We start from the raw sequence: 24,322 nt of genomic DNA on the forward strand, positions 1-24,322 counted from the left end.
AACACACACACACACACACACACACACACACACACGCACTGGTGTTACCATGGAGACTGGCGTGGATCCACTCCTCGGCCTGCGGATGGCGCTGTACTCCGGTGAACTGAAGGAATGGAAATGGGGAGGAAGGTCAAAGGTTAAAAGGTGATCATCACACTGCTACGGCATGGGTGTCGGAAGCAAAACAAATGTGGGCGGGACTCTCCAACCTCTCGTCTCAAAAAAAGTTAGCGCTCGCTTCCTGTTTGCTGTCGTAGTTCCCACCACAGCGAGAGATGACCTGCTCAAACCTTTAGGCAAACACTGTGACCAATAGGACCTTCCATCATCCTCCATGTTTTTGCGACTTTCTCTCTCTCTTTTTAGCTCCCTCTTTGGTCTCCACCAGCTCCTGAGGGGAATACGACTCTTTAGCTGCTAAATGCTCCACTTTGGTCACCGGCTAGTCCTTAACGGTGTCTGTGCAGTAAGTTCAATGTATCAAATTCGAAATGTTGACTTCACAACTCAAAATCCACTGAGTCGAAGGGTATTCAGTTGGTTGACATCTACAAGCACGCCGCAAGATGCTACTAAATCCGAAGAGGCGTACTTCTGATTTAAGCTTTAACACAGATGTGTTTTAAAAGAATAATAATACTCATAATATACTATGAATACTATGTTTTCAGAAAGGGTCTGTAGCTGAAACGCGATCATAGAGTGTAGCTCGGAAATGTACAAGTTCTCCCGAAAACCTGAAGTGGCCAGCAGCTCCCCGGCGGGCCGGGAGTGAGAATGTGCTGTGTGTTGTTGAGTGGACCTGGGCACAGATGACATGTCGGATTTGTTCCGGCCTGCAGGCTCCGAAGGCTCTAACGAGGCGAGACGTGGACGGACAAAGCATCAATTAGAGCCGGGGGGTGTGTGAGCGGCGGACAGCGGACGCTGAAGGACACTGAACACGGACCCCCCTCGGACGCTCCATTGTCCCGCCGCCGAAAGACAGTAAAATAAAGACAATGTGATTTGGTTCTGCCGAGGTGCACTCCAAAAGCCCGCGCGGCATCGGAGAGTTAAAAAGCGCCCGTTGACGTCTTCAAAAGCGCCGCGGAACCTTGTTCCCCCCGGGCCGGCAGATGTGTCTCTGCGTGTCGCCGCCTCGCGAAAATGACGTGTCTGTACTAGTCTGTAACTAAAAGAATGATTTCATAATCGGTTTAATATTGCTTCTAGGTATTAAGCGAAGAAAACATATAAAACAGGACAAACAGGAATTATTTGTCTCAGTTTGTAGTCAACACACCACGTCTGTACTTCATTACAATAACACGTGTGAAGTTGTATTATTTTTACAGTCTATCACAGAAAATCCACTCTGGTGTAATTATGTTAGAGAGGGAGACTTCAAATAACTAATGGTGCCCCTTTAAGTTGCCCCAAAAACGCCAAAATATGCTCGATGTTAAGTTAACGAACATCGAGTTTAAAGTATATATACATATAAAAGAAGTGATTTAACACCTTGAAAACATTTCAAGGTGAAAACAACCAGATTTGTGAACACGTGGTGCTGCGTTCAAACGCAAACTCCGCGAACTGAACCTCGTCAAATCAGAAACACTTAACAAAAACACACATTATTAACCATATTTCCAAAATAAAAGTACGTCTTACCTCAGTGATGAACACGTGCAGGCTGCCACGCTGAGGAGAGCTGTGAGAGTCAGCTACTGTAGCACCACGCTGACCCCGACACACACACACACACACACACACACACACACACACACACACACACACACACACACACACACACACACACACACACACACACACACACACACACACACACACACACACACACTCAACAAGACTGGGGGATCAGAGTTGGAGTCTCCCACGATTTCAAAATGGTTCCTTCCTGTATATTTAGCATCCTTTTACCAGGATTTATCAAAAATAAAACGTTTAATTCTGAGCACACAACTTTTTATTTTCAAATATGTATTCAGATGCTGTGGTGGTTCCCTAAAGGGGTGAATAGGGTAAAACATTGTAACTAACAGATTAGTTATTCTATATTATAGATAGATTCACCATGGAACTTCCCCAGTTCATTGACGATTAAGACGATTATTTTTTATACTACACAAAATGTAATAAATATAAATCAGGTGTTATCTTAATTAATACTTTAATTAAAAATGAATAAATATGAGCTTATTTGGATACATATACTGCTGCCTTGAATGTATAGGCAACATATAAATGTTATTTTATCTCTGTTGCAGTTTTCTGAGAGCAAAACAACTTTAACATTAGTGAGTAATATTAATATATATATCATATATGAATATGAGTGCCCTTCGGTTGGTCAGCGGAGCTTGGCGGCTTTGACTTTGGGCATTCATTAACTGCTTTCTTGTGAAAAGGCTTCGGCGTGTGAGCGTAGCCTTGACGTCGTGTGTTTTTCTTATCAGGCAGCCGCCGAACTTCCCACCTTCAAATGTCTGACGTCGGTTGTTTTTTCAGAGGCAGCACCTGACGACTTCCCACCGACAAAAACACAACCGTTAATTCATATATTTTGTCCCTTGAATCATCCATAACAGATCATAAACAATCATAATATATATAATGCATTTGAAAATGTTTTATTATTTATTAATAGTATAATTTAGTTTATGTTTTAGGATATTACTTCTGCTTCACAGTAACCTCCGGTTCTGAAAAGTGAAGCCAAAGCGGAAGTGCCTCAAACTTGCATTCTTACAAACAGCCATCAGGGGGCGACAACTCCGGTTGCAAAAAGTAGTGCAGCTAGTGCTTGCTTGGCACCTAGCAGGATGGAAGCTCATATCCCAGAGGACTTGGCAGGTCTTCATGGCTCCCTCTTGGTGCTGGTCTATAGGCAAGACCCGGACCTTGATGGGTCAACCTGCGAACCTTTCCAACATTATGAGTAGGCTACGATTATCACAGTAATACAAACTTTCAGGCTCCGCCGTGTGACTCAAAAGTGTACTGCAGGTATAAATGTTGAATAAAAGACTATGAAAGGAATTCAGCACATTTATTTGGCGAAATAAGCTGTGGATCCCAACGCAAGTCAAACGGTTTGAATGCTGAACTCGAGGCTTCGAAGTCTACAAACTAACGGTTGACGTCACCATGACTACGTCCACTTCTTCTGGTACAGTCTATGGTTCCTTCATAGTGTCTGATGAGATCCCACACATGGGTCCACTGCAAGAACCTTTCTGTACTCTTATCCGAAATCTCCTACTAAATAATTCTCTTAGATTGGGAGATTTTGCTCAATGCCCATTTGTGCGTCATCGTGTTCCAATTCTTCATTGAAGCTCTATGACCCGTGTCAAGATTGAAAGATTCAATCTCCAGACTTTCAACAGGAATGTTCCTTATCTTCCTATCAAACAGAAATATTCTAGATGCCTTGCCCATCTTTTAAGACATTATTCTTTCAACTTTGACCCTACAGTCTTCGGTAAGTTTTGGTCCAAATACTGTGTTTGTGCAATCTGGGAAAGTTAAATGAGAATTCAACAGAAGCACACAAGGATCTCATGAGGAATCACGTGAAAAAGGGGAACCAGAATACTCAGACGTTGTGGTTGACTTCTACGTCACAGCCTGATCGTATTTCCTCATTCTTCATTTCCTTGAAACTTTCTGGACTTTCTTGTCAGACGGCAGAGCGTCCGCTCACGATGTGGATGTTATAATATTCTACAAACCTACAGGTAAGACTCTTTGCATTATTGTTTAAATACGTCAGCTCTTTTTGTAAATAACTTCATGATGCATTTGTGAGGTGATGTGAAGTTCTATGGTTTCCTGTAATTCATCTCGCATGGCGGGAGATCTTCAGGATGCTTTATTTAGAATCATTGTCATAGTGACATTCATAATCCCCCCGCAGCATGAATCAATGAATTCACAATGAATGACTGCGGTTAACCTCTAACCTTCTTCCTCTATTTAATACGCCTGTTTAGGACGGAAGCCCATTTATGTCAGTCATAAGAAAAAGAGAAACTTTATCAAAAATATTGACATAGTATCGAAAAAAATGACTTAGTATCTCCAATATAGATCAATACAAAGTCATTATCTCAAAAATAATGACTCATTATTTTGAGTTACAAAGTCAATATTTGAAATATTAAGTCAATATTTTGAGGAAGTCTCATTATTTGGAGATACTACATAATTATTTTGGGAGACTTGTGAGAGACAGTGTGACGAGATCACACACAATAGGTCCACTGCAAGAACCTTTCTGTACTCTTATCCTAAATCTCCTACTAAACAATTCTCTTAGATTTTGCTTTTGTGTGTCATCGTGTTCCAACTCTTGATGCGTGTAAAGTTTGAAAGATTCAATCTCAAGACTTTCAACAGGAATGTTCCTTATCTTCCTATCAAACAGAAATATTCCAGATGCCTTGTGCATCTTTTAAGACATTATTCTTTCAACCCTACAGTCTTCGGTGAGTTTGGTCCAAATATTGGTGCAATCTGGGAAAGTTAAGTGGGAACACAGTATATGACATTATAATGTTAAGTTAATATTTTGAGAAAGTATCTCATTACTTTGAGATACTACATTGTCATTTTGAGAGGCTTTTTTTCTGACAATTGACTGGAAACCTTAATTCTAACACTGTTACTTTTCACTTCCCTTTTCTGAATAACAAAAAATACTCATACCCACATGATTGTAGAAGTTGTAAATTATGGAAGAAATACAAGACTTGGTATTGGTTTGGAAAGGAAATGAGTGCTATCTGCTCCAAAGAGGGTTGGTGATAAACAAAAGCAGGAAACCACTCCTCTATCTCAGGAGTCACTTTACTTTCACTTTGCCTTTCGCTGCGACGCAGATCATTCTTCTCCCTCCAGACAAAAGGTAATGTGTGTTTTTAACCAGTCAAATGTCTCCGTTTCCTCACAGCGACTTGTGTTTTCTAATATCTGACCATTTATGCTTCCGTTGGTGGGACTCAAACCGCATGTATGTGACATATGTGGAAGTTTTACAGGAGACCGGGATTTTGGATTAAGGGCTGTTACAGATTAATCCTAATCTAAGAGACGATAACCGATATTATTACAGGAGATGCTGATGAATGACGTGTTATGTTTGCCAAGGTGCAGGGTCGCTGCTATGAGTCAGTGCGGGGAGATGGAGGCCCTTCTGCACGAGGAAGAAGGCGGCGCCAAAGCTCCGGGGTGAGATGACGATCTGTTTATGTCCAGCAGAGATTAGCACTCTAATCTCAGTCTGGGGGGAGGATGGGAATTAGCTTGGGGCCGATACACCGGACCCCTTAACGCTAGAGAACATGATGATAAACAGCAGGCTAAAGTTACACTATGGCGTGTCAATGAACGTTATTCACAATCAAAGTGTGTTGTGTTGAAGACAACAGAGACCTGATTCTCCTGAACCCAGCCTTGTGTCCATCAAGACCACCAAGTCCAAAGACCTACCTTTAGTGTTTAAAGGGCAACCTCCTCCAGAGGATCGGTGAGTAAACCAGCAGGGGATGTTTCCTAAACATGGTGTTGCAGCCTGTAGTTATTGTGGTTTGTTGTAGGAATGTTATTCACAATCAATGTTGTGTTAAAGATCAGAGCAGCAGCAGCAACAGAGACCTGATTCTCCTGAACCCAGCCTTGTGTCCTACAAGTCCAAAGACCTACCTTTAGTGTTTAAAGGGCAACCATCTCCAGAGGATCGGTGAGTAAACCAGGGGATGTTTCCTAAACATGGTGTTGCAGCCTGTAGTTGTTCAACGTTCATGTAAATATTTTACCGTCAAAGAAATGAAGCCACACGCTGCTGTTCTTCAAACAGCCACTAGAGGCTGCCTCCAAAAGCGAGGTTGAAATATTTCAATTTGAGCGAATAATTTGAGCTCTTCCTGTCGTCACTGAACCAGAAAACGTATCGCAGCGGTCCGTGGTCTCCTCAGAGCTCCACGATACAACCTAATGCCACCACTACTGTTAATGCTACTACTATACTACCAACACCAAATGCAGTTGGAATCAAAGATCCTGGGCTGCACCAGATTTCTGCCTAAAAGCCTATTAAGGCTATGGGCTATGTTGGGACTTTAAAATTGTGTTGACTCTGGAAATCTTGAGCGTATTCTAGTCCTGCTCAATGTGTTACGTGTCCTGAGATGACTTCCGTTGTGATAGGACACTATAAATACAATTGAATTTGAATTTGAAATTTGCTTTATTTGAATATCCCAGCTCTGAAGCTGATGTTGCTCCAATGGTGTTTTAGGAGGTGTGTTCTTTTTTCTGTCTGATTCTATCAGTGAGCCTGCTGGACCCAGTGCTTCCAACCGGTCTATGCCTGAACCCCCAACAATAAATGATGGGCATGACTCTGCTGACAAAAGGTAAGAGTTGACCAGATGAGTTTGTTATTCTGCAGCTCTCCTATCAAGAGGAACATTCTCTCTTGAGGTGGAGAGATATCCTCAGCTACAAGACCAACGGCAGAAAAGATAATGCCTGGAAATATTGTTTGTTTTTTAAATATCAGTAACAAGAGATAAAAATGCCGACCAGTTTCTCCAGAAATTCAGACATAACATATTAAACAATTAACAACGAGCAGCTTCTTAGATCAACTTAAGGTGTCATCAATAATGCAAGAAAACTGTACAGCTATTCCCTTAAAGGAAAACACCACCGCATTTCCATACTGAACTATGTTCTGCTCTGATGTTAGACGAGGTGATACATACCTCCCTCTCCTCTGTGCGTGCACTCAATGGCTCTTGAGCGCACTCCGCGCAGCGCTAATTTGCTAGCATGTAGCTTGTCCTTAGGATCCAAAGGGGGGTGAAGTTAGAAGCGACCAAGCACTTCCACGTTGTCCCTATTTAAATACGGTTACGTGAGTAGTTACACGACCCAAGTTTGGTTACACAAAATGAAACATGCCAATTTTTCTAAGCGGATAACAAGGATAACTATATAGTATGGCGGAATAACAACTGGAAGCACTTCGACGTCGGCGCAGTAATATCATCACTCAAAACATGACGGGACTATATACCTTCTGCTTGTTTTCACAACCCTGTACGATCCACGTTATAACCATGATGTTTGATTGTTCACAAACTATCTTACTACAACCTGATGCTTCCTCAACTGTGCATAAACTACTAGTGCATGCGACGGCGTGCAGGTCACGTAGGTTCTATTGACGGAAGTAAGAGGGGGAGCAGAGTGATGATATTACTGCGCCGACGTCGAAGTGCTTCCAGTTGTTATTCCGCCATACTATATAGTTATCCTTGTTATCCGCTTAGAAAAATTGGCATGTTTCATTTTGTGTAACCAAACTTCGGTCGTGTAACTACTCACGTAACCGTATTTAAATAGGGACAACGTGGAAGTGCTTGGTCGCTTCTAACTTCACCCCCCTTTGGATCCTAAGGAATATACGGGGACAAGCTACATGCTAGCAAATTAGCGCTGCGCGGAGTGCGCTCAAGAGCCATTGAGTGCACGCACAGAGGAGAGGGAGGTATGTATCACCTCGTCTAACATCAGAGCAGAACATAGTTCAGTATGGAAATGCGGTGGTGTTTTCCTTTAAAGCAACATGCAAAAAGGTGCGTGATTTGGAATCATCATGATGTTTTCTTTGCAGTGCTGCCGGTGGTCCATCTGTCCAGCCTCAGTCGACGGACTTGGACTCCATATTTAAGGTGCGTAAATGTCAGATGACAACTTTTACTTCAAAAATAAATAAATGTAATTTAGATTTGTTTTGCCCTTTTCCAGAATCTCGAGAAAAACATCTTCGACTTTGTGAAAAACGAGCTGAGAAAGTCCCAAATTATTCTGAGTGTAGATAACCCAGAATGCTTAGAGGGCCCGGGTGAGGATGAGGAGAGCAGAGAGGCCTTTCTGAATATCGCCCTGCACTTCCTGAAGAGAATGAATCAGAAGGAGCTGGCCGACGCTCTGCAGAGCAGTAGGACGATTTTCCACACTCACTTTTCTCACATCGACACGAACACCCACTGACCGATCTCATTCATTGTGTGTCCAACCAGGAACCGTTGCTGCGGAGTGTCGACGGAAGGTCAAATCCAGGCTGCAGAGAAAGTTCGAGCATGTGTTTGAGGGGATCGCTAATACGGGAAACCCAACCCTTCTGAATGAGATGTACACGGACCTCTACATCACCGAGGGAGGGGCCGCGGAGGTCAATGACGAACACGAGGTCAGGCGCATTGAAGCGACGTCCAGGAACTCAGACAGACAGGAAAGAACGATCCGCTGTGAAGACATCTTTAAACCCATACCCGAAAGACGCCAAGTCAGAACGCTGATGACGAAGGGAGTGGCCGGCATCGGGAAGACGGTCCTGACGCAGAAGTTCACTCTGGACTGGGCTGAAGACAAAGCCAACCAGGACATACAGTTCACGTTTCCGTTCACTTTCAGAGAGCTGAACCTGCTGAAAGAGAAGACGTTCAGCTTGGTGGAACTTGTCCACCACTTCTTCGCCGAAACCAAAAGAGCAGGAATCTGCAGGTTGGAAGAGTTCCGGGTCGTGTTCATTTTCGACGGTCTGGACGAGTGTCGACATCCTCTAGACTTCGACCGCAACGAGATCCTGACGGACATTACGGAGTCAACCTCTGTGGATGTGCTGCTGACAAACCTCATCAGTGGGAATCTGTTTCCCTCCGCTCGCCTCTGGATAACCACAAGACCTGCTGCAGCCAATCAGATTCCTCCAGAGTGGGTCGACATGATGACAGAGGTCCGAGGGTTCACAGATCCACAGAAGGAGGACTACTTCAGTAAGAGATTCAGAGATGAGGAGCAGGCCAACAGGATCATCTCCCACATCAAGAAGTCACGAAGCCTCCACATCATGTGCCACATCCCGATCTTCTGCTGGATCACGTCTACGGTTCTGGAGGACATGTTGACGACCAGACAGGGAGAAGAGCTGCCCAAGACCCTGACCGAGATGTACACCCACTTCCTGGTGGTTCAGATCAGACTGAAGAGCATTAAGTATGATGGAGGAGCTGAGACGGATCCACACTGGAGTCCAAGGAACCAGAAGATGATCATGTCCCTGGGAAAACTGGCTTTTGAGCAGCTGCAGAAAGGAAACCTGATCTTCTATAAATCAGACCTGATAGAGTGTGGCATCGATATCCAAGCAGCCTCAGTGTACTCAGGAGTGTTCACACAGGTCTTCAGAGAGGAGAGAGGACTGTACCAGGACCAGGTGTTCTGCTTCGTCCATCTGAGTGTTCAGGAGTTTCTGGCTGCTCTTCATGTCCATCTGACGTTCATCAACTCTGGCGTCAATCTGCTGTCAGACGCACAATCCCCTTGGTGGTGTTGGTGGTTTCTATTTAGAAACCACTGTGAACCAACACATCTCTACCAGAGTGCCGTGGACAAGGCCTTGCAGAGTCCAAATGGACACCTGGACCTGTTCCTCCGATTCCTCCTGGGTCTTTCCCTGGAGACCAACCAGAGGGTTCTCCGAGGATTCGTGGAACAGAAAGGAAGCTCGGAGACCAACGGGGAAACGGTTGCGTACATCAGGATGAAGATCAGTGAGAACATGTCTCCGGAGAGAAGCATCAATCTGTTCCACTGTCTGAATGAACTGAACGATCGTTCTCTGGAGGAGGAGATCCAGCAGTACCTCAGTTCTGGAGGTCTCTCCACAGACAGACTGTCTCCTGGTCAGTGGTCGGCTCTGGGTTTCATCTTGCTGTCGTCGGAAACCGCTCTGGACGTGTTTGACCTGAAGAAATACTTTGCTTCAGAGGACGTTTTTCTGAGGCTGCTGCCGGTGGTCAAAGCCTCCAGCAGAGTTCTGTAAGAGCAAATATAACTACAGACGCAGGATTCTTAACTAATGAACACATTTTTTCATCAGTTTCATTGTTTCTCCACATGTTAATGCAGCCATCAAATAAATCTGTCATAGCTAGTTCATTTAAGGCTTTAATTAATTGTTTTTATGTCATTGGGATCCAAAGAGGCAAAGAGATACTTTTTTAAATGTTTTATCAACTCTTAAAATGTTTTTTTTAAAAGGAGGTTCTCGTCACCAGAGACCTTACTTTTAACTTCTCTACCATGATAGCGAGCTAGACAGCTTTTTCATTATTATCCCGATAATGGAAATTCACCACGATCAACTTATTTTATCCCGTCTCTCCTTCAGGCTGAGCGGCTGTAATCTGTCAGAGAGGAGCTGTGAAGCTCTGTCTTCGATCCTCAGCTCCCCGTCCTCCCGCGTGAAAGAACTGGACCTCAGTAACAACGACCTGCAGGATTCAGGGGTGAAGCTGCTCTGTGCTGGACTGGAGAGTCCACTATGTACACTGGAGACTCTCAGGTCAGATGCTTTAACAGATATGTACTTCAATATTGTTCCGTCCTACAAGTTCATTTGCATTTTAAAGATATTCAACATCTGCAGGATTTAAGGTAAACCAACTGTGTGTGTGTGTGTGTGTGTGTGTGTGTGTGTGTGTGTGTGTGTGTGTGTCTGTCTGTCTGTGTGCGTCTCCAGGCTGTCAGGCTGTCTGATCACAGAGGAAGGCTGTTCTTCTCTGGCCTCGGCTCTGAGATCCAACCCCTCCCATCTGAGGGAGCTGGACCTGAGCTACAACCATCCGGGAGACTCTGGAGCCAAGCTGCTGTCTGCTGGACTGGAGGATCCAGACTGGAGACTGGAAGCTCTCAGGTGTGACCTCACACACCATTTCTGTCGCTTCACAGTCTGTACCCGAGCTCGTGCTCCAGATGCAAAACCATAGATGGCACAGGGCCCCGTACGACATCATTTGACGGAACCATTTTTCTCCTTACTTTCTGTTCATAGTTAGAAGAAAAATAGTTCCGTCTGTTTTGCTTTATACCACAATATAATCTGCCAGTCGTGAACAGTCGAAGCACTCAAGACTACGTATCCACTACTCTTCAAACCGATAACTCCGGTCTGAAGACAAAGACAGAAGACAAAATCTACCATCAGGTATGAGGGAGCTGCTGAAGGTTCATAACGATAATGCGTTTCTTCCTCCAGGATGGACAATGATGGAGAGCAGTGGCTGACAGCTGGTCTGAAGAAGTGTAAGTGAAATCTTCTGTTCTATCAGATTCAAAAAGATGAGCCATTGGGATGTTTTGATCTGACATAGTTAATAAAGCAAAAAATAAAACCCATCAGGGGTGTTTGATGTAGGGACGGGACGATGTAGGATTTTGTCATGGATCGGGATAACCCCCCTAGAAAAACCCATGAATTTCCATTGAATCGGGATAATCGTAAATATTGTGACTTGAAAAATCTGAGCCTTTATTTATGCAAAGATACCTTTTGATTTAGATCTTATTTAAGATGATTCGAACGAATGTTTACGAAATAAAGATGAAGTGCGTCTTGTGCGACACAATAAATATCTTTGTGAACAAAATAAAAAGCATATTTCTGTCAGGATGATAATGTTCACATCGTGTCTGCTTAGATGATAAACCTGCTCTGTTGTGTCTCCTTGTTTCCGTCAGACTCCCGTGAACTCACGCTGGACAGGAACACCCTGAACAAACACCTCATGCTGTCCGACGGCGGCCGGACGGTGACGCACGTGCGGGAGGAGCAGCCGCATCCCGATCACCCGGAGAGGTTCGACTACTGGTACCAGGTGCTGTGCACCGAGGGTGTGACCACTCGCTGTTACTGGGAGGTGGAGTGGAGCAGGAAGATGGACATATCAGTGGCTTACAGGGCGATCCAACGGAAAGGAAACAGTGCCCTCTGCAGGTTCGGAGGGAACGCTCAGTCCTGGTGTCTGTTTTGCTCCGACGCCGACGGTCACGCCTTCTTGCATGATGACAACACCATCGACCTCCCTCACTCCCACTCCGACTCCAACAGAGTAGGAGTGTATGTGGACTTCCCCGCCGGCACTATGTCCTTCTACGGAGTCTCCTCGGACGCACTGATCCACCTCCACACCGTCAACACCACGTTCACCGAACCTCTGTACGCCGGGTTCGGCTTCTGGGTGTCCAACACCTCGGTGTCTCTGTGTTCGCTGTAGGAGGGAGAACACGCACAATTCTACCTGCAGTATCCTCACCGCAACTCACAGTTCTGCAGGTACCTCGGTTCTTCCTCTAATCTTTAAAAATGACTCACATTCTACAGCTTCTCATTGGCCATAATTCTCATTTTAACAGTAAAATACTGTTAAAGCTATGCTCTATGATTTGGAATAAAAAAATCCATTCAGTCTATCAGTTGTATGCCTGCATAGAAATTGACCAATGGGAGCCATTGCTCCAGAAGGCACCCATTGGCTCGTCTCTTCTGCAGCTGAATGTTTTCTAATGGAGTCCATGGGCAATGTTTACAGCCGTTTCTGGTTAAAGTAAAAAGCCCAACTAATCGCCTCGTAACCTTTTTTTTTATCAGCACAAACTGACTAAACACGTCACGTAATTTATTAAACTTTTTTAAATCATTGCGTTTTTTACTGCATATTTGTACTGCGTTTCCGTAAAGTTCAACGCCGTAAAAAAAGTTTACACTGCATTACGTCACTTTCGTCTCTATTGCGTTTATATATGTGTGAAAGATGTGGCCAGTGATTTGCTGCTTCATCATCGACTACATCATTGTTAACAAATTGCTTTACTTATGTTAAAACTTACTAAAGTAGAAGTACACTTACTGACTTAAAAAATACAAGTTCACTTGTAACCTGTTACTTTCACCGCTGGCGAGAAGCATAGCAGACGTCATCCTGGCCAGTCATAGCCAGGAGATTCTTTTTGCAAACTTTGGCTTTTTAAATTTATTTTTATACATAATGTCTGTATTTATGCATATCATATATTTTGGCACAGTTGCAAGATGTTTTTTTTCTTTGTTTGTTTGAGTATATTGATGTATTTTGTAAGTTCAACCTCATCTCCTGTAATAAAGTTTATAATAAAGAATTTAACCAACAAGACAATCCTAAAGTTCCTAAAGTGCAAAAATGGCCCCATTGTTGTTTAAATGTTGAAAACCGTCACTGTTGCAGAATAACCAGACACGTCTTTCACTTACTGACTCACTGAACAAAGAATCTTAACTACTGATGTAGCTTTACAAGTTACATTTTGCAGTGTTGATCATCTGTAAAAAGATAAATAAATAAAAAATGCCGGTGTGGAAATGTACAAGAACTTGAAAAAGGGGAACCTGAAGGTTGCTGAAAATGGAATTTCCTCATTCATTTCCTTTAAACTTTCCCAGGCAAAGTGCAGAGCGACTGGACTTTAATGTCGTCGACACATTTTAATATTCTCTAAACCTTCAGGTTAGAACCTTTTTCATGCTCCAGCTCACCGTGGAGATAACTTTAAAGATGCATTTGTGACTTGATGTGAAGCTCACTCTTTAGATTCCTCTCTCCTGACCGTAAACACTGAAGCCATTGTTTACTTAGTGTGCTTTTTAAGTAACAGCGTTGTTGCAGTTGCTCCAGTAAGGAACCGTCAATGTTGAAAGCAGCAACGTTGTCATTCTGTCAGATTGCTAAACAGGCTCGTCGTCATTCCGGTGAAAGGATTTTTGTTGAACTGAAATGATGCAGAAAGATAACACCGATTACTGGCAGCTACAAAGTTACAACCTACAAAATACCACGTTCAAGCCATCTGTAGCACAACGTGGAAATAATGTTGGCTGACGCAAAGTCCACCTGAATAAAATACTAACAACTGCACTCGCAAGAGGAAAGCTTTAAAAACTACAGTAGGAACTCCAGCAGAGTTCTGTAAGAGCAAATATAACTACAGAGTGTTCGACGGATTCTTCTCAATGTTTCTCAAGTTGTTTCTCATAGCGTTTGCCTTCATCCCCGTCTCTCCTTCAGGCTGAGCGGCTGTAATCTGTCAGCGAGCAGCTGTAAAGCTCTGTCTGAGAGAACTGGATCTGAGTAACAACAAGCTGAAGGATTCGGGGGTGAAGCTGCTCTGTGCTGGACTGGAGAGTCCACGATGTACACTGGAGACTCTCAGGTCAGGCACGGTGGCACTTTAGTTGAACTGAAAGGAAAGAAACGGTAGCCTATCTGTGTTCCTTCATCCCCGTCTCTCCTTCAGGCTGAGCGGCTGTAATCTGTCAAAGAGGAGCTGTGAAGCTCTGTCTTCAGTCCTCAGCTCCCCGTCCTCCAGTCTGAGAGATCTGGACCTCTGCACATCTGCCTCCTCTTTCTCTCCGACAACCTTGTTTTTTTTTTGTTTTGTTTTTTATTCGTAGTTGGTGTAATGTATGATATTTTTCTGTTATGTTCTGATTTCATTTGATTTGTGATGGTGAACATGACATTGTGTTAAAATTATGATAAAATGTCAATAAGTGTTTGAGGTGTAGTGTTTGTGTAAATCTGTATCTGTATGTATGTATATAATAATATAAAAAATAATTATTGTTATTATAGTAGCCTATATTTTATAGTATAAAATAAGAATTATTATTAATTATAATCATAATAATATTAATTATTATTAGTATTATTATTATTTATAAGTATTATTATTATTGTTATTATTATTATATTACAAATAAATGTAGGCTAAACTTCGGGCCAAATCCCATGTAAAAGGTCGATTGTATTCAGTTCTATTTCGGGTCAAATCATCTGAAAGGTTGAAAGTCACGTGACTATTAAAGGCTCCTGTGTTGTTGCCTGAATGTAAAATGTTATAAAATCACCGACGCGTTGTAAGCTTTTTTGCGATATTTTATCAAGTATTCTTCTGTATGATAAATAAAAATACATGTTTAAATATTTTACATATCTGTGTGACTTGTTTTTAACAACGCATTAAACGCCGCTAATGAATTCGATCAGGCAGCTGCGCGGGCAGCCTTGATCCGGACCCGAGGATGATGGTCGTCTGGTAGCGGGGAGAAACGCCGCTGCTTTCTGAAGGTGAGAGGGTTTTATTGTAACGACGGGGTTCGTTTATGAGTTTTTAATGTTTGGATACGAGTTCTGATGAGCAAACGGACAATCAACGAGTCTCAGCCGGAAACTAAAGTCCGCTAGCAAGGACCGAGTAGTACCGAGCTAGCATTGCTAGCTAACAACTGACCTGATGTGACAACATTCAGGTGCTTTACTTAATCACATCTGATAATACCACACTGTTAGCATACTCAGTTGAAAGTACTGCTTTGAAAATATTAAACAAAAAGTAAGATAATCAGGAACATGTACTTAATGTAATATACAAACGCCCCCTTGTGACTGGTTATTATTATTAGATAATTATTATTATTCATGTCAAAGCAGGATTCTACTGTTGTATTAACTCTTAACTTATGATTACTTGATCGTTATGGATTATTTAGCTCATTATTTTCTCCGTTAATCGATTGTTTGGTTTGTAAAAGTGATAATAAATGTCACATTTACCCAGAGCCCAAAGTAATGATGTTTGTTTTGTCCAAAACTAAATACACGAATGAAAAAAGCTCCTCTAACATAATTTAAAAGATTACGAAAACTTAATCAGGACAGAGCTAAAACAGCTATTCGTTTCACCAAATAATCTGCTCATTATATCCTACAAATTGCCAGAAAATAATTGAAAATGTCCGTCACAATAATAATAATACTTCAAGTCCAAAGACTAAAAAGATCAAATGGCTTTCACACCTGGCTCGCTCAAGATTTGGTATCTCTTTGGGGGGTTTTGTGTCATTTTTGTTGTATTATTGGAGAACATGACAGGGAGACGGCTGACGCTCATCCTTTTGTGTTTCTCAGCGTAGTGCCTGTCAGTCATGGGTCTGCGGGACTTCTGGCATGGCTACAAAGTGTTGATTGTGATGGGCACGAGTCTGGGGCTGATCCACTGGGGCTGGTACAACCTGAAGGCCAACCCACTGCTGCACAAACCCAGAGAGGAGTACATTCCTGAGCCCGGCATCGTCGCCTACGTTTCCCCTCCTGCTGCTGCCAAGAGCAAGTAAACCAGGTAACCATCCATCTAGCTGCAGTTCCTCTTCTGTCCACTAGATGCTGCTCCAAGAAAACCCTCATTCTCCCCACAAAGTCAATGCAGCTTTTACACAAGTTCTGTAAAAAATGTTAAAGTGTCAAAGTGAATCCTGTGCTCTTTCTTGACCAGTAGCTGATAAAGATGTTATTACATTGTATCTTAATAATTCATTATTAAATGCACTTCTGTGTCTCCCCATAAGATACCATAAGATAGAACTTATCTTACTAATCCCAAAAGGACATTTGTGCGCCAGATGTTGCCCAAATATACAATAAAGAATAAAAACTAAATATAAAATGTTGGAATCAAAAGAGAAAAAAATCAAACAGTACAATAAAGTAGTGTTTATTGTATAAAAGTACAATATATCATCATGGAATTTGAATTTCCAGGTCTGGAGAAGTTTTGGAAAAATAAATAAACCCAGAAAGATTTTGGAAAGTCTTGGAAATTTGCTTCCCAAATACCTGTATAAAAGGATATATGTGGTTCAGTTAAACAATACTTCCATTTGTCCTCTGCATGGGTTAATGTCTGACTCTGTTTTTTATTCTTATTTTTCATGAATTCAGACATTTCAGACAATGTATTTGCCTCAAAAACATGAAAACGCCTGGAATTTATTGGTAAAAAAAAAATGTGTTTGAACTCTGGGACTCTAACCGGCGTATTAATGCAGTTTGTGTGTCTTCTTCCCCCTGCAGAGGAGTCGCTATGAAGCCTCGGAGCTGGCTCAGGAGGAACTGGCTGTGGGCGGCCGGCGGGGCGTTCGTCACCATCCACCTGGCCACCTGGCTGATGCAGACGAGCATGAGGAGCGCCGTGCGCTCCGAGGCTGCACTCAGGCAGAAAAGCACAGAGGAAAGACTGGACTGACGTTCCCTCGCCTTTTCAGACTATTCAGCGAAGGAAGGACAGAAACCGGACGAACCATCGTCCTGATATTAAATGTGTGAATCTGCAGTGAACAAGCTACTTCTTCAGACAGTTTGTGGTTTGTTTTTCTCTGTTTAATTTAATTTAATGGTTGGTTGATGAGCGAGTTGTGATTTACTGTAAATCAATCAATAAACTAATTAAATGAAAAGTATAAATTAACAATACGATCTAGGTTTGAAACATGGGCACTTTGATGAGATTTAACTATATATAAAATGTCCCCCGAAGTCCTAAAAGGCTTACGAAGCAGGTTTTTAACAAGAACAGCAGTTTGAAGCCGTTGAAACGTTGCTTTGTTTTTCTAATCAATAAGTGCGCACGGTGCCATCATTACACTGCAGGTTGTGCTTTGCTGAATCAGAATTTGATTACCTGCAGGCCAGAGAGGCAATTACAGTCATTGATCATCCTCCACCATCACAGACGTATGTTAGCCACATGTTTGGGTGGATGGAAGTACCGAGCGACAGTGAGAGAGCAGCTAATTCGGCTCCATCGCCACATTTTAGTTTTGCAAGTTTGTTGGATTTCTAAAGACCGCAAGAATTCCTTTTATTATTTTTTTTTAGCTAGAAGCAGGTTCTGGGTTCACTTGTTGTTATTGTCCAGCTGCTTCTAGTTTCCTAATAATCCTAATAAAACACAAATAATAAGAACGTATTAAAGGCTGGCTCATAGGCACAGGGAAGATAAAAAGCTGCAGGAAAGTGGAACGAAAAGAAGGAACGTGGACGTTAAATTATTTAAAGCTGCTCTTAAATGCCACCATATTAACGGCTCATTATTGTGTCTCCCTCTTAGAGACCAACCCAGACCAGATCAATATCAAATTAAACTGGCAAACATGCTGCGATCTATACGCCATGTTTCCCTCTGAGATGTGGGAGTAATTACTGCTGCTGGAGTGGATCAGCCAACACACTAATCAGCCAACATCAGCAAGTCTTTTTTTTATTAATATTTAAACAGGATCCTTCAAGTTTCAGGTTTGAGCAACATAAAGATGGACGATATTCAGATACCATATTTCCAAAGCTCTGCATATTTATACTTCAAATGTTAGGACTGCAACTAAGTTATCTTTATTATGGAAAACAAACAATTATCTGATATGAAAAGTGCTTCTCACAGGCCACGGTGACGTCTTCAAATGTCTGGTTTCATGCAACCAGCAGTCCAAAATCCAGATGTTTATTTACCATCATAAAAGCAGCAAATCATGAGAGAAGAGGCCGGAACCAGGTCATGTTCGGACATTAATGTACCTGCTGCGGTACATAGTCACCTGCTGCGGTATTAATGCTGCTTTAAAGAAAAGCAATCGGCAACTTCAGGCTTCAAACCGAAAGTAAAAACCCTCGTTGGTCAAACCTGCTTCTACGGTTCACCTTCTTGTTTGAAAAGTCACTCAGAAACTGAGGCTCTTACCGTGAACACTGTTGTCGCTGGTTTTCGTGATCCTCCGGTGGCTGCTCACGTCCCATCGCCCTCCACCTCCCAAAACCTAAAAAACAAAATACTGATTAAACTGAGGCGCAGTTACTCTCATGGGAAGTAAAAAAGATCAGGCGAAGGCGCTGGAGGGGGAAAAAAGAAAAAGAAACCATTCAACCGAAGCCGATAAAAGTCAAAACAGCTCGGCCAAATGTAATAAAAGTGGGAAGAATTCAAACAAAGCCGAGGAGAAGCAAAAGCCAAAGATAACAAAAAGGAAAAGCTCTTCTGTAACAGAAGCTTTGAATCATGTCTGGGCTGCTCTTCGCTTCAAGCTTCAACGGCGGAGCTCAGTGATGAGTGATGTTTAGGTGTCCACTTGATTAATTCAGTTTCACTCTCTTTAAGCTCCGTTTTTGGTCTCCACCAACTCCCAGAGGGAAATATCTGCCTTTTTAGCTGCTAAAACGCTCCACTATGTCAAACTAGTCTCACTGTGTCTGTCTTGTTACATTTTCTGCTATTTTATAATTCTACTCCACTATAATTCAAGGGAAATAATGTACTTTTAACATTTATTGTATTAGCTAAATGTGCAGATTCAGAATAAAAACCCAAATACATATCAGCTACATTATGATGCATCATTGTAGGTTAAGTTACTCAGCGGTGTAAAAAGCAACTTTAACAGCTGCAACATGAACGTGATGAACACATTATTGAATCCATGATTAAAATCCAATTATATAATATATTATTCCAAAATGGGTCATTCTGCATATTGAGTACTATTACTTTTGGTACTTTGAGTGGCCTATATTTATATAGTTTTTTTTTATGCTACTACTTTTGTACTTTTACTTAAGTAAAACAATTTTAATGCAGGACTTTAACTTGTTTAAACTCTTTCTCTCACATGAAATGGTGGTGCTTTTTAGTGAAGCGGGACTTTAAATGAGTAAACAGGAACTATATCAAGTTTGATTTCATGTCAGGAAAGAAGATGAGAACATGACTTTACTCACAATCTGCTGCTTGATGGTGGAAAAAAACATCTCTCATGTGCTGTCCAGGCTCGAGAGTGTAAATATGGAGCAGCTGTGCAGGAAGGTGAAAGGTCACTCAGGATGTGAGCTGATGAGCAGAGGCCTGGAAATCACTGAGGCCTCCTGGTGGACAGGTACGGAACCGCAACAGACCTGTTGATAAAAACAACATACAGGTCCAAAGGTGGTTCCCCGCTCCTCCTCCTCCTCCTCCTCCTCGTGGTGCATCCAGGTGCTTCATTCACAAGTAAATGTTTCCACCTCTCAAAGATGTGTAGAAGACAAAGAAGTTGTATTTTAAAGTTAGGCATCATTTTTAGGGCATGGTTGCTAGGTGTCAGGACAGTTGCCGTCTCAGGTCTGCCCATTTTTAGAGTTGGGCTGATCCACCCACGACAGCTCTTCAGACCACGGAGACCACATCCATATTTGATACGGTAGCTGAGCTTCGTACAAAGACTGTTCATGTTCTTGTTCGTGTTCATGTTCGTGTTCTTGTTCGTGTTCGTGTCCGTTTTCTTGTTCGTGTTCATGTTCAGTTCGTGTTCAGTTCGTGTTCTTGTTCGTGTTCATGTTCGTGTTCATGTTCGTGTTCGTGTTCGTGTTCGTGTTCATGTTCGTGTTCGTGTCCGTTTTCTTGTTCGTGTTCTTGTTCAGTTCGTGTTCTTGTTCGTGTTCAGTTCATGTTCATGTTCATGTTCATGTTCGTGTTCTTGTTCAGTTCGTGTTCTTGTTCGTGTTCAGTTCATGTTCATGTTCATGTTCATGTTCATGTTCGTGTTCTTGTTCGTGTCCGTTTTCTTGTTCAGTTCATGTTCATGTTCAGTTCGTGTTCGTGTTCTTGTTCGTGTTCATGTTCATGTTCGTGTTCTTGTTCGTGTCCGTTTTCTTGTTCAGTTCATGTTCATGTTCAGTTCGTGTTCGTGTTCGTGTTCGTGTTCGTGTTCATGTTCAGTTCATGTTCGTGTTCTTGTTCGTGTCCGTTTTCTTGTTCAGTTCATGTTCATGTTCAGTTCGTGTTCGTGTTCGTGTTCGTGTTCATGTTCATGTTCAGTTCGTGTTCGTGTTCGTGTTCGTGTTCGTGTTCATGTTCAGTTCGTGTTCGTGTTCTTGTTCGTGTTCATGTTCAGTTCGTGTTCGTGTTCTTGTTCGTGTTCGTGTTCTTGTTCGTGTTCATGTTCGTGTTCATGTTCGTGTTCTTGTTCGTGTTCTTGTTCGTGTTCGTGTTCTTGTTCGTGTTCATGTTCGTGTTCGTGTTCGTGTTCGTGTTCTTGTTCGTGTTCATGTTCAGTTCGTGTTCGTGTTCTTGTTCGTGTTCGTGTTCGTGTTCTTGTTCGTGTTCGTGTTCGTGTTCATGTTCATGTTCGTGTTCTTGTTCGTGTTCGTGTTCGTGTTCTTGTTCGTGTTCATGTTCAGTTCGTGTTCGTGTTCTTGTTCGTGTTCGTGTTCTTGTTCGTGTTCGTGTTCATGTTCGTGTTCGTGTTCGTGTTCATGTTAATGTTCGTGTTCATGTTCAGTTCGTGTTCGTGTTCATGTTCAGTTCGTGTTCGTGTTCTTGTTCGTGTTCTTGTTCGTGTTCTTGTTCGTGTTCTTGTTCGTGTTCGTGTTCTTGTTCGTGTTCATGTTCGTGTTCATGTTCGTGTTCTTGTTCGTGTTCTTGTTCGTGTTCTTGTTCGTGTTCGTGTTCGTGTTCGTGTTCGTGTTCTTGTTCGTGTTCATGTTCAGTTCGTGTTCGTGTTCTTGTTCGTGTTCGTGTTCGTGTTCTTGTTCGTGTTCATGTTCGTGTTCATGTTCATGTTCGTGTTCTTGTTCGTGTTCGTGTTCGTGTTCTTGTTCGTGTTCATGTTCAGTTCGTGTTCGTGTTCTTGTTCGTGTTCTTGTTCGTGTTCATGTTCATGTTCGTGTTCGTGTTCGTGTTCATGTTAATGTTCGTGTTCATGTTCAGTTCGTGTTCGTGTTCATGTTCAGTTCGTGTTCGTGTTCTTGTTCGTGTTCTTGTTCGTGTTCTTGTTCGTGTTCTTGTTCGTGTTCATGTTCAGTTCGTGTTCGTGTTCATGTTCAGTTCGTGTTCGTGTTCTTGTTCGTGTTCTTGTTCGTGTTCTTGTTCGTGTTCATGTTCAGTTCGTGTTCGTGTTCATGTTCAGTTCGTGTTCTTGTTCGTGTTCGTGTTCTTGTTCGTGTTCGTGTTCATGTTCATGTTCATGTTCTGTTCGTGTTCGTGTTCATGTTCATGTTCAGTTCGTGTTCGTGTTCATGTTAATGTTCGTGTTTGTGTTCTTGTTCATGTTCAGTTTGTGTTCATGTTCGTGTTCGTGTTCATGTTCTTGTTCGTGTTCGTGTTCATGTTCTTGTTCGTGTTCATGTTCGTGTTCGTGTTCTTGTTCGTGTTCGTGTTCGTGTTCGTGTTCGTGTTCATGCTCGTGTTCATGTTCATCTTCGTGTTCTTGTTCGTGACTTGACTCAACTTGTCGATGATGGACACATTTCTATGGACTGACCCGCTGAATCTTTTGGTCGCGTCCCCTCAGAACGGCCCAGACCACCCTGCCGACTGCCTGCCCTCACCGCCCCCAAATCGTAATGCAAATTTTTTTATTTTCTCGACTTTGATCCTCGTCTTTGCCGAAAACCATTCCACTTCCCCTTTCTTCAACCACAACTCATTCATAAAAAAAAACAACCCCAGATCGTTTCTGCCAGGACGCCGCAAATACAGCTGGTGTCAAACTCATTTACTTTTTCTGCTCAGAAGGAAGCTGGTGTTTGTTCATACTCTCTCTCTCCCTCTCTGTCTCTCTCTCTCTCTCTCTCTCTCTCTCTCTTACAACTTGAACGTCCCTGCGGCTGGTGAGCATCACCGCAGATGTTTAAACCCAAAAACCAAAGCGGAGAAACTGCATCCTAAGCAGTACTTTTGCTGTCAACGCTACCTACTGCTCGGCCGGAGGAACCGTGAACCAGGCTGAACTCGGGATTTGCGTCGCCGATCGGACCACCCAAACCGGGGCCTCGATTCAAGCCGTAAGAGCAAGAACTACTAGTTTTTTTCAGCACGCAGACTGTTTGACTCTGTGATTTGTTTCAGCTGCTGAAGTTGAAATTGTGTCGTTCCTCATCGCCGTGCGGCTTTTTTTGGAAATGCACACACTTCAAAAATTCAGCCATTATCTCACGAGACGGACTGGAAACAAACTCTGACACAAACACTCGACACACAGCAGCATGTGGGAGTCATTACTACACACACACACACACACACACTCTGGGATGAGAATTCATGGTATGTACGATAGTCTCCGCTGTGGGTTCAGATTTAGACTAGACGAAAAGATGTTGGAGTTTTCGATTATTAGGTATTTTAATAATAATAGTTTAAAGCATCGCTAGCATCCCCTAGAGGCCGCAGTGTTCATTACGTACCACCAATATGCTGCCATCAGCGCTTTTGGTGGCCCCTTCCTTTAATAAAGATTCACTTTATTTTGACTCCAACTGAGCCTAGAAGGGAATTTGTTAGCTGCCAAACATGAACTCGTATTACATTATTTTGTATTCCCAATGACAGAAATAAAATAAATGTATTGTGGGTTAAGATTTAGCAGCATACGGCTCCGCAACAACCAAAAGTGAAAGTGTGTGAATGTCTGTGTGATTTGGATGAACGGACCCTTTTTGCAGCTGGTGGTTGTGTGTGATGAAGCAGGTAGCGTCTGTGGAGACGAGGCACAAATATCAACTCAGCACCTTCCCCCAGCCGCTCCGTGTGTGTGTGTGTGTCTCGTTTGTATACGATCGGAAAAAGGTGCTCAACAACGTTGACTTCAAACGATATCCCAGCATCCTTCTGTCTCTGCAGACGGGCGGAGCTCGTGGGAAACACTGAGTCACAATTTATGAAGCCAGATGTGTGTGTGTTTGTGTGTGTGTGTGTGTGTGTGTGCGTTTCCTATGGCACAACACAACAAGGTTGCTTTGTTTCAGACTTAGTTATTCCATTATTTAAAAAAATGTTGGATAACCATGTTGGCCCTAAACCTGCATCCTCTCTGCTGGCCACCAGGGGGCGACTCCTCTCTGGTTGTATAGAAGTCTATGAGAAAATGGTCCTACTTCTCTCTGCTGGCCACCAGGGGGCGACTCCTCTCCGGTTGTATAGAAGTCTATGAGAAAATGGTCCTACTTCTCTCTGCTGGCCACCAGGGGGCGACTCCTCTCTGGTTGTATAGAAGTCTATGAGAAAATGGTCCTACTTCTCTCTGCTGGCCACCAGGGGGCGACTCCTCTCTGGTTGTAAAGAAGTCTATGAGAAAATGGTCCTACTTCTCTCTCGATGTATTATCTCAGTAAACATTGTAAACATGTTTATGGTCTCAATCTCTAGTTTCAAGTCTTCTTCAATCCAGCATGATGTTCATTTAGTACATTATGGTCCATTTAGAGTCCACCAGACCAGAAAGCAGGGGATGCTTTAGGGGGCGGGGCTTACTTGCTGACTGACAGCTCGCGACCAATACAGTAAATCAAATATTAAGTCTGAAACCGGTAGATTGTAAGTAAACAAGGCAGCTGGTCCCAAAAAGGGATTGAGATTGAATAAAAACCCTGAGGGACGCCGTCTCTAAAAGAAAACATAAAACCAAATGATAAAAGAAATAAGTGTTTAGGAGTTTTGCAATGTGTGTTTATCCACTGTGGGAGGGTTTTTTTCTTCTTCAGAGAACAAGCTTCTTTGTGTCTCTCTCTGTTTGCACATTTGATTGTCAGAAATTGAGTCAAGATGTTGGAGCCTTTTTTTTGTT

At 42.7% G+C, this 24,322-nt stretch overlaps 1 protein-coding gene and 1 long non-coding RNA gene across 5 annotated transcripts; both read left to right on the plus strand.

The window, feature by feature from the left end:
• Positions 1–3,664: 3,664 nt before the first annotated feature.
• LOC311011342 (protein NLRC3-like) lies at positions 3,665–13,058 on the plus strand. Of its 4 annotated transcripts, none has more exons than XM_084006244.1 (12): positions 3,665–3,749; positions 5,161–5,241; positions 5,435–5,539; positions 5,642–5,752; positions 6,345–6,428; positions 7,694–7,751; positions 7,828–8,020; positions 8,103–9,903; positions 10,256–10,429; positions 10,607–10,780; positions 11,123–11,169; positions 11,605–13,058. In XM_084006244.1, exons 2-12 carry the CDS (start codon positions 5,177–5,179, stop codon positions 12,138–12,140), a joined length of 3,348 nt encoding a protein of 1,115 aa, XP_083862370.1. In that variant the 5' UTR covers positions 3,665–3,749; positions 5,161–5,176; the 3' UTR covers positions 12,141–13,058. The 4 variants fall into 4 exon arrangements, with proteins under 4 accessions (XP_083862370.1, XP_083862371.1, XP_083862369.1 ...); XM_084006245.1 differs by having other exon boundaries at positions 3,668–3,749; positions 5,167–5,241; XM_084006243.1 differs by lacking the exon at positions 3,665–3,749 and adding an exon at positions 3,816–4,918 and having other exon boundaries at positions 5,167–5,241.
• Positions 13,059–14,896: 1,838 nt separating this feature from the next.
• LOC311011379 lies at positions 14,897–17,191 on the plus strand. The gene is made up of 3 exons (XR_014596885.1): positions 14,897–15,026; positions 15,867–16,077; positions 16,809–17,191. It is a non-coding gene; the product is annotated as an uncharacterized lncRNA (long non-coding RNA).
• The last annotated feature ends 7,131 nt before the right edge of the window (positions 17,192–24,322 follow it).

This window comes from Eutrigla gurnardus (assembly GCF_963514095.1).
Source record: "Eutrigla gurnardus genome assembly, chromosome: 3".
NCBI lineage: Eukaryota > Metazoa > Chordata > Actinopteri > Perciformes > Triglidae > Eutrigla > Eutrigla gurnardus.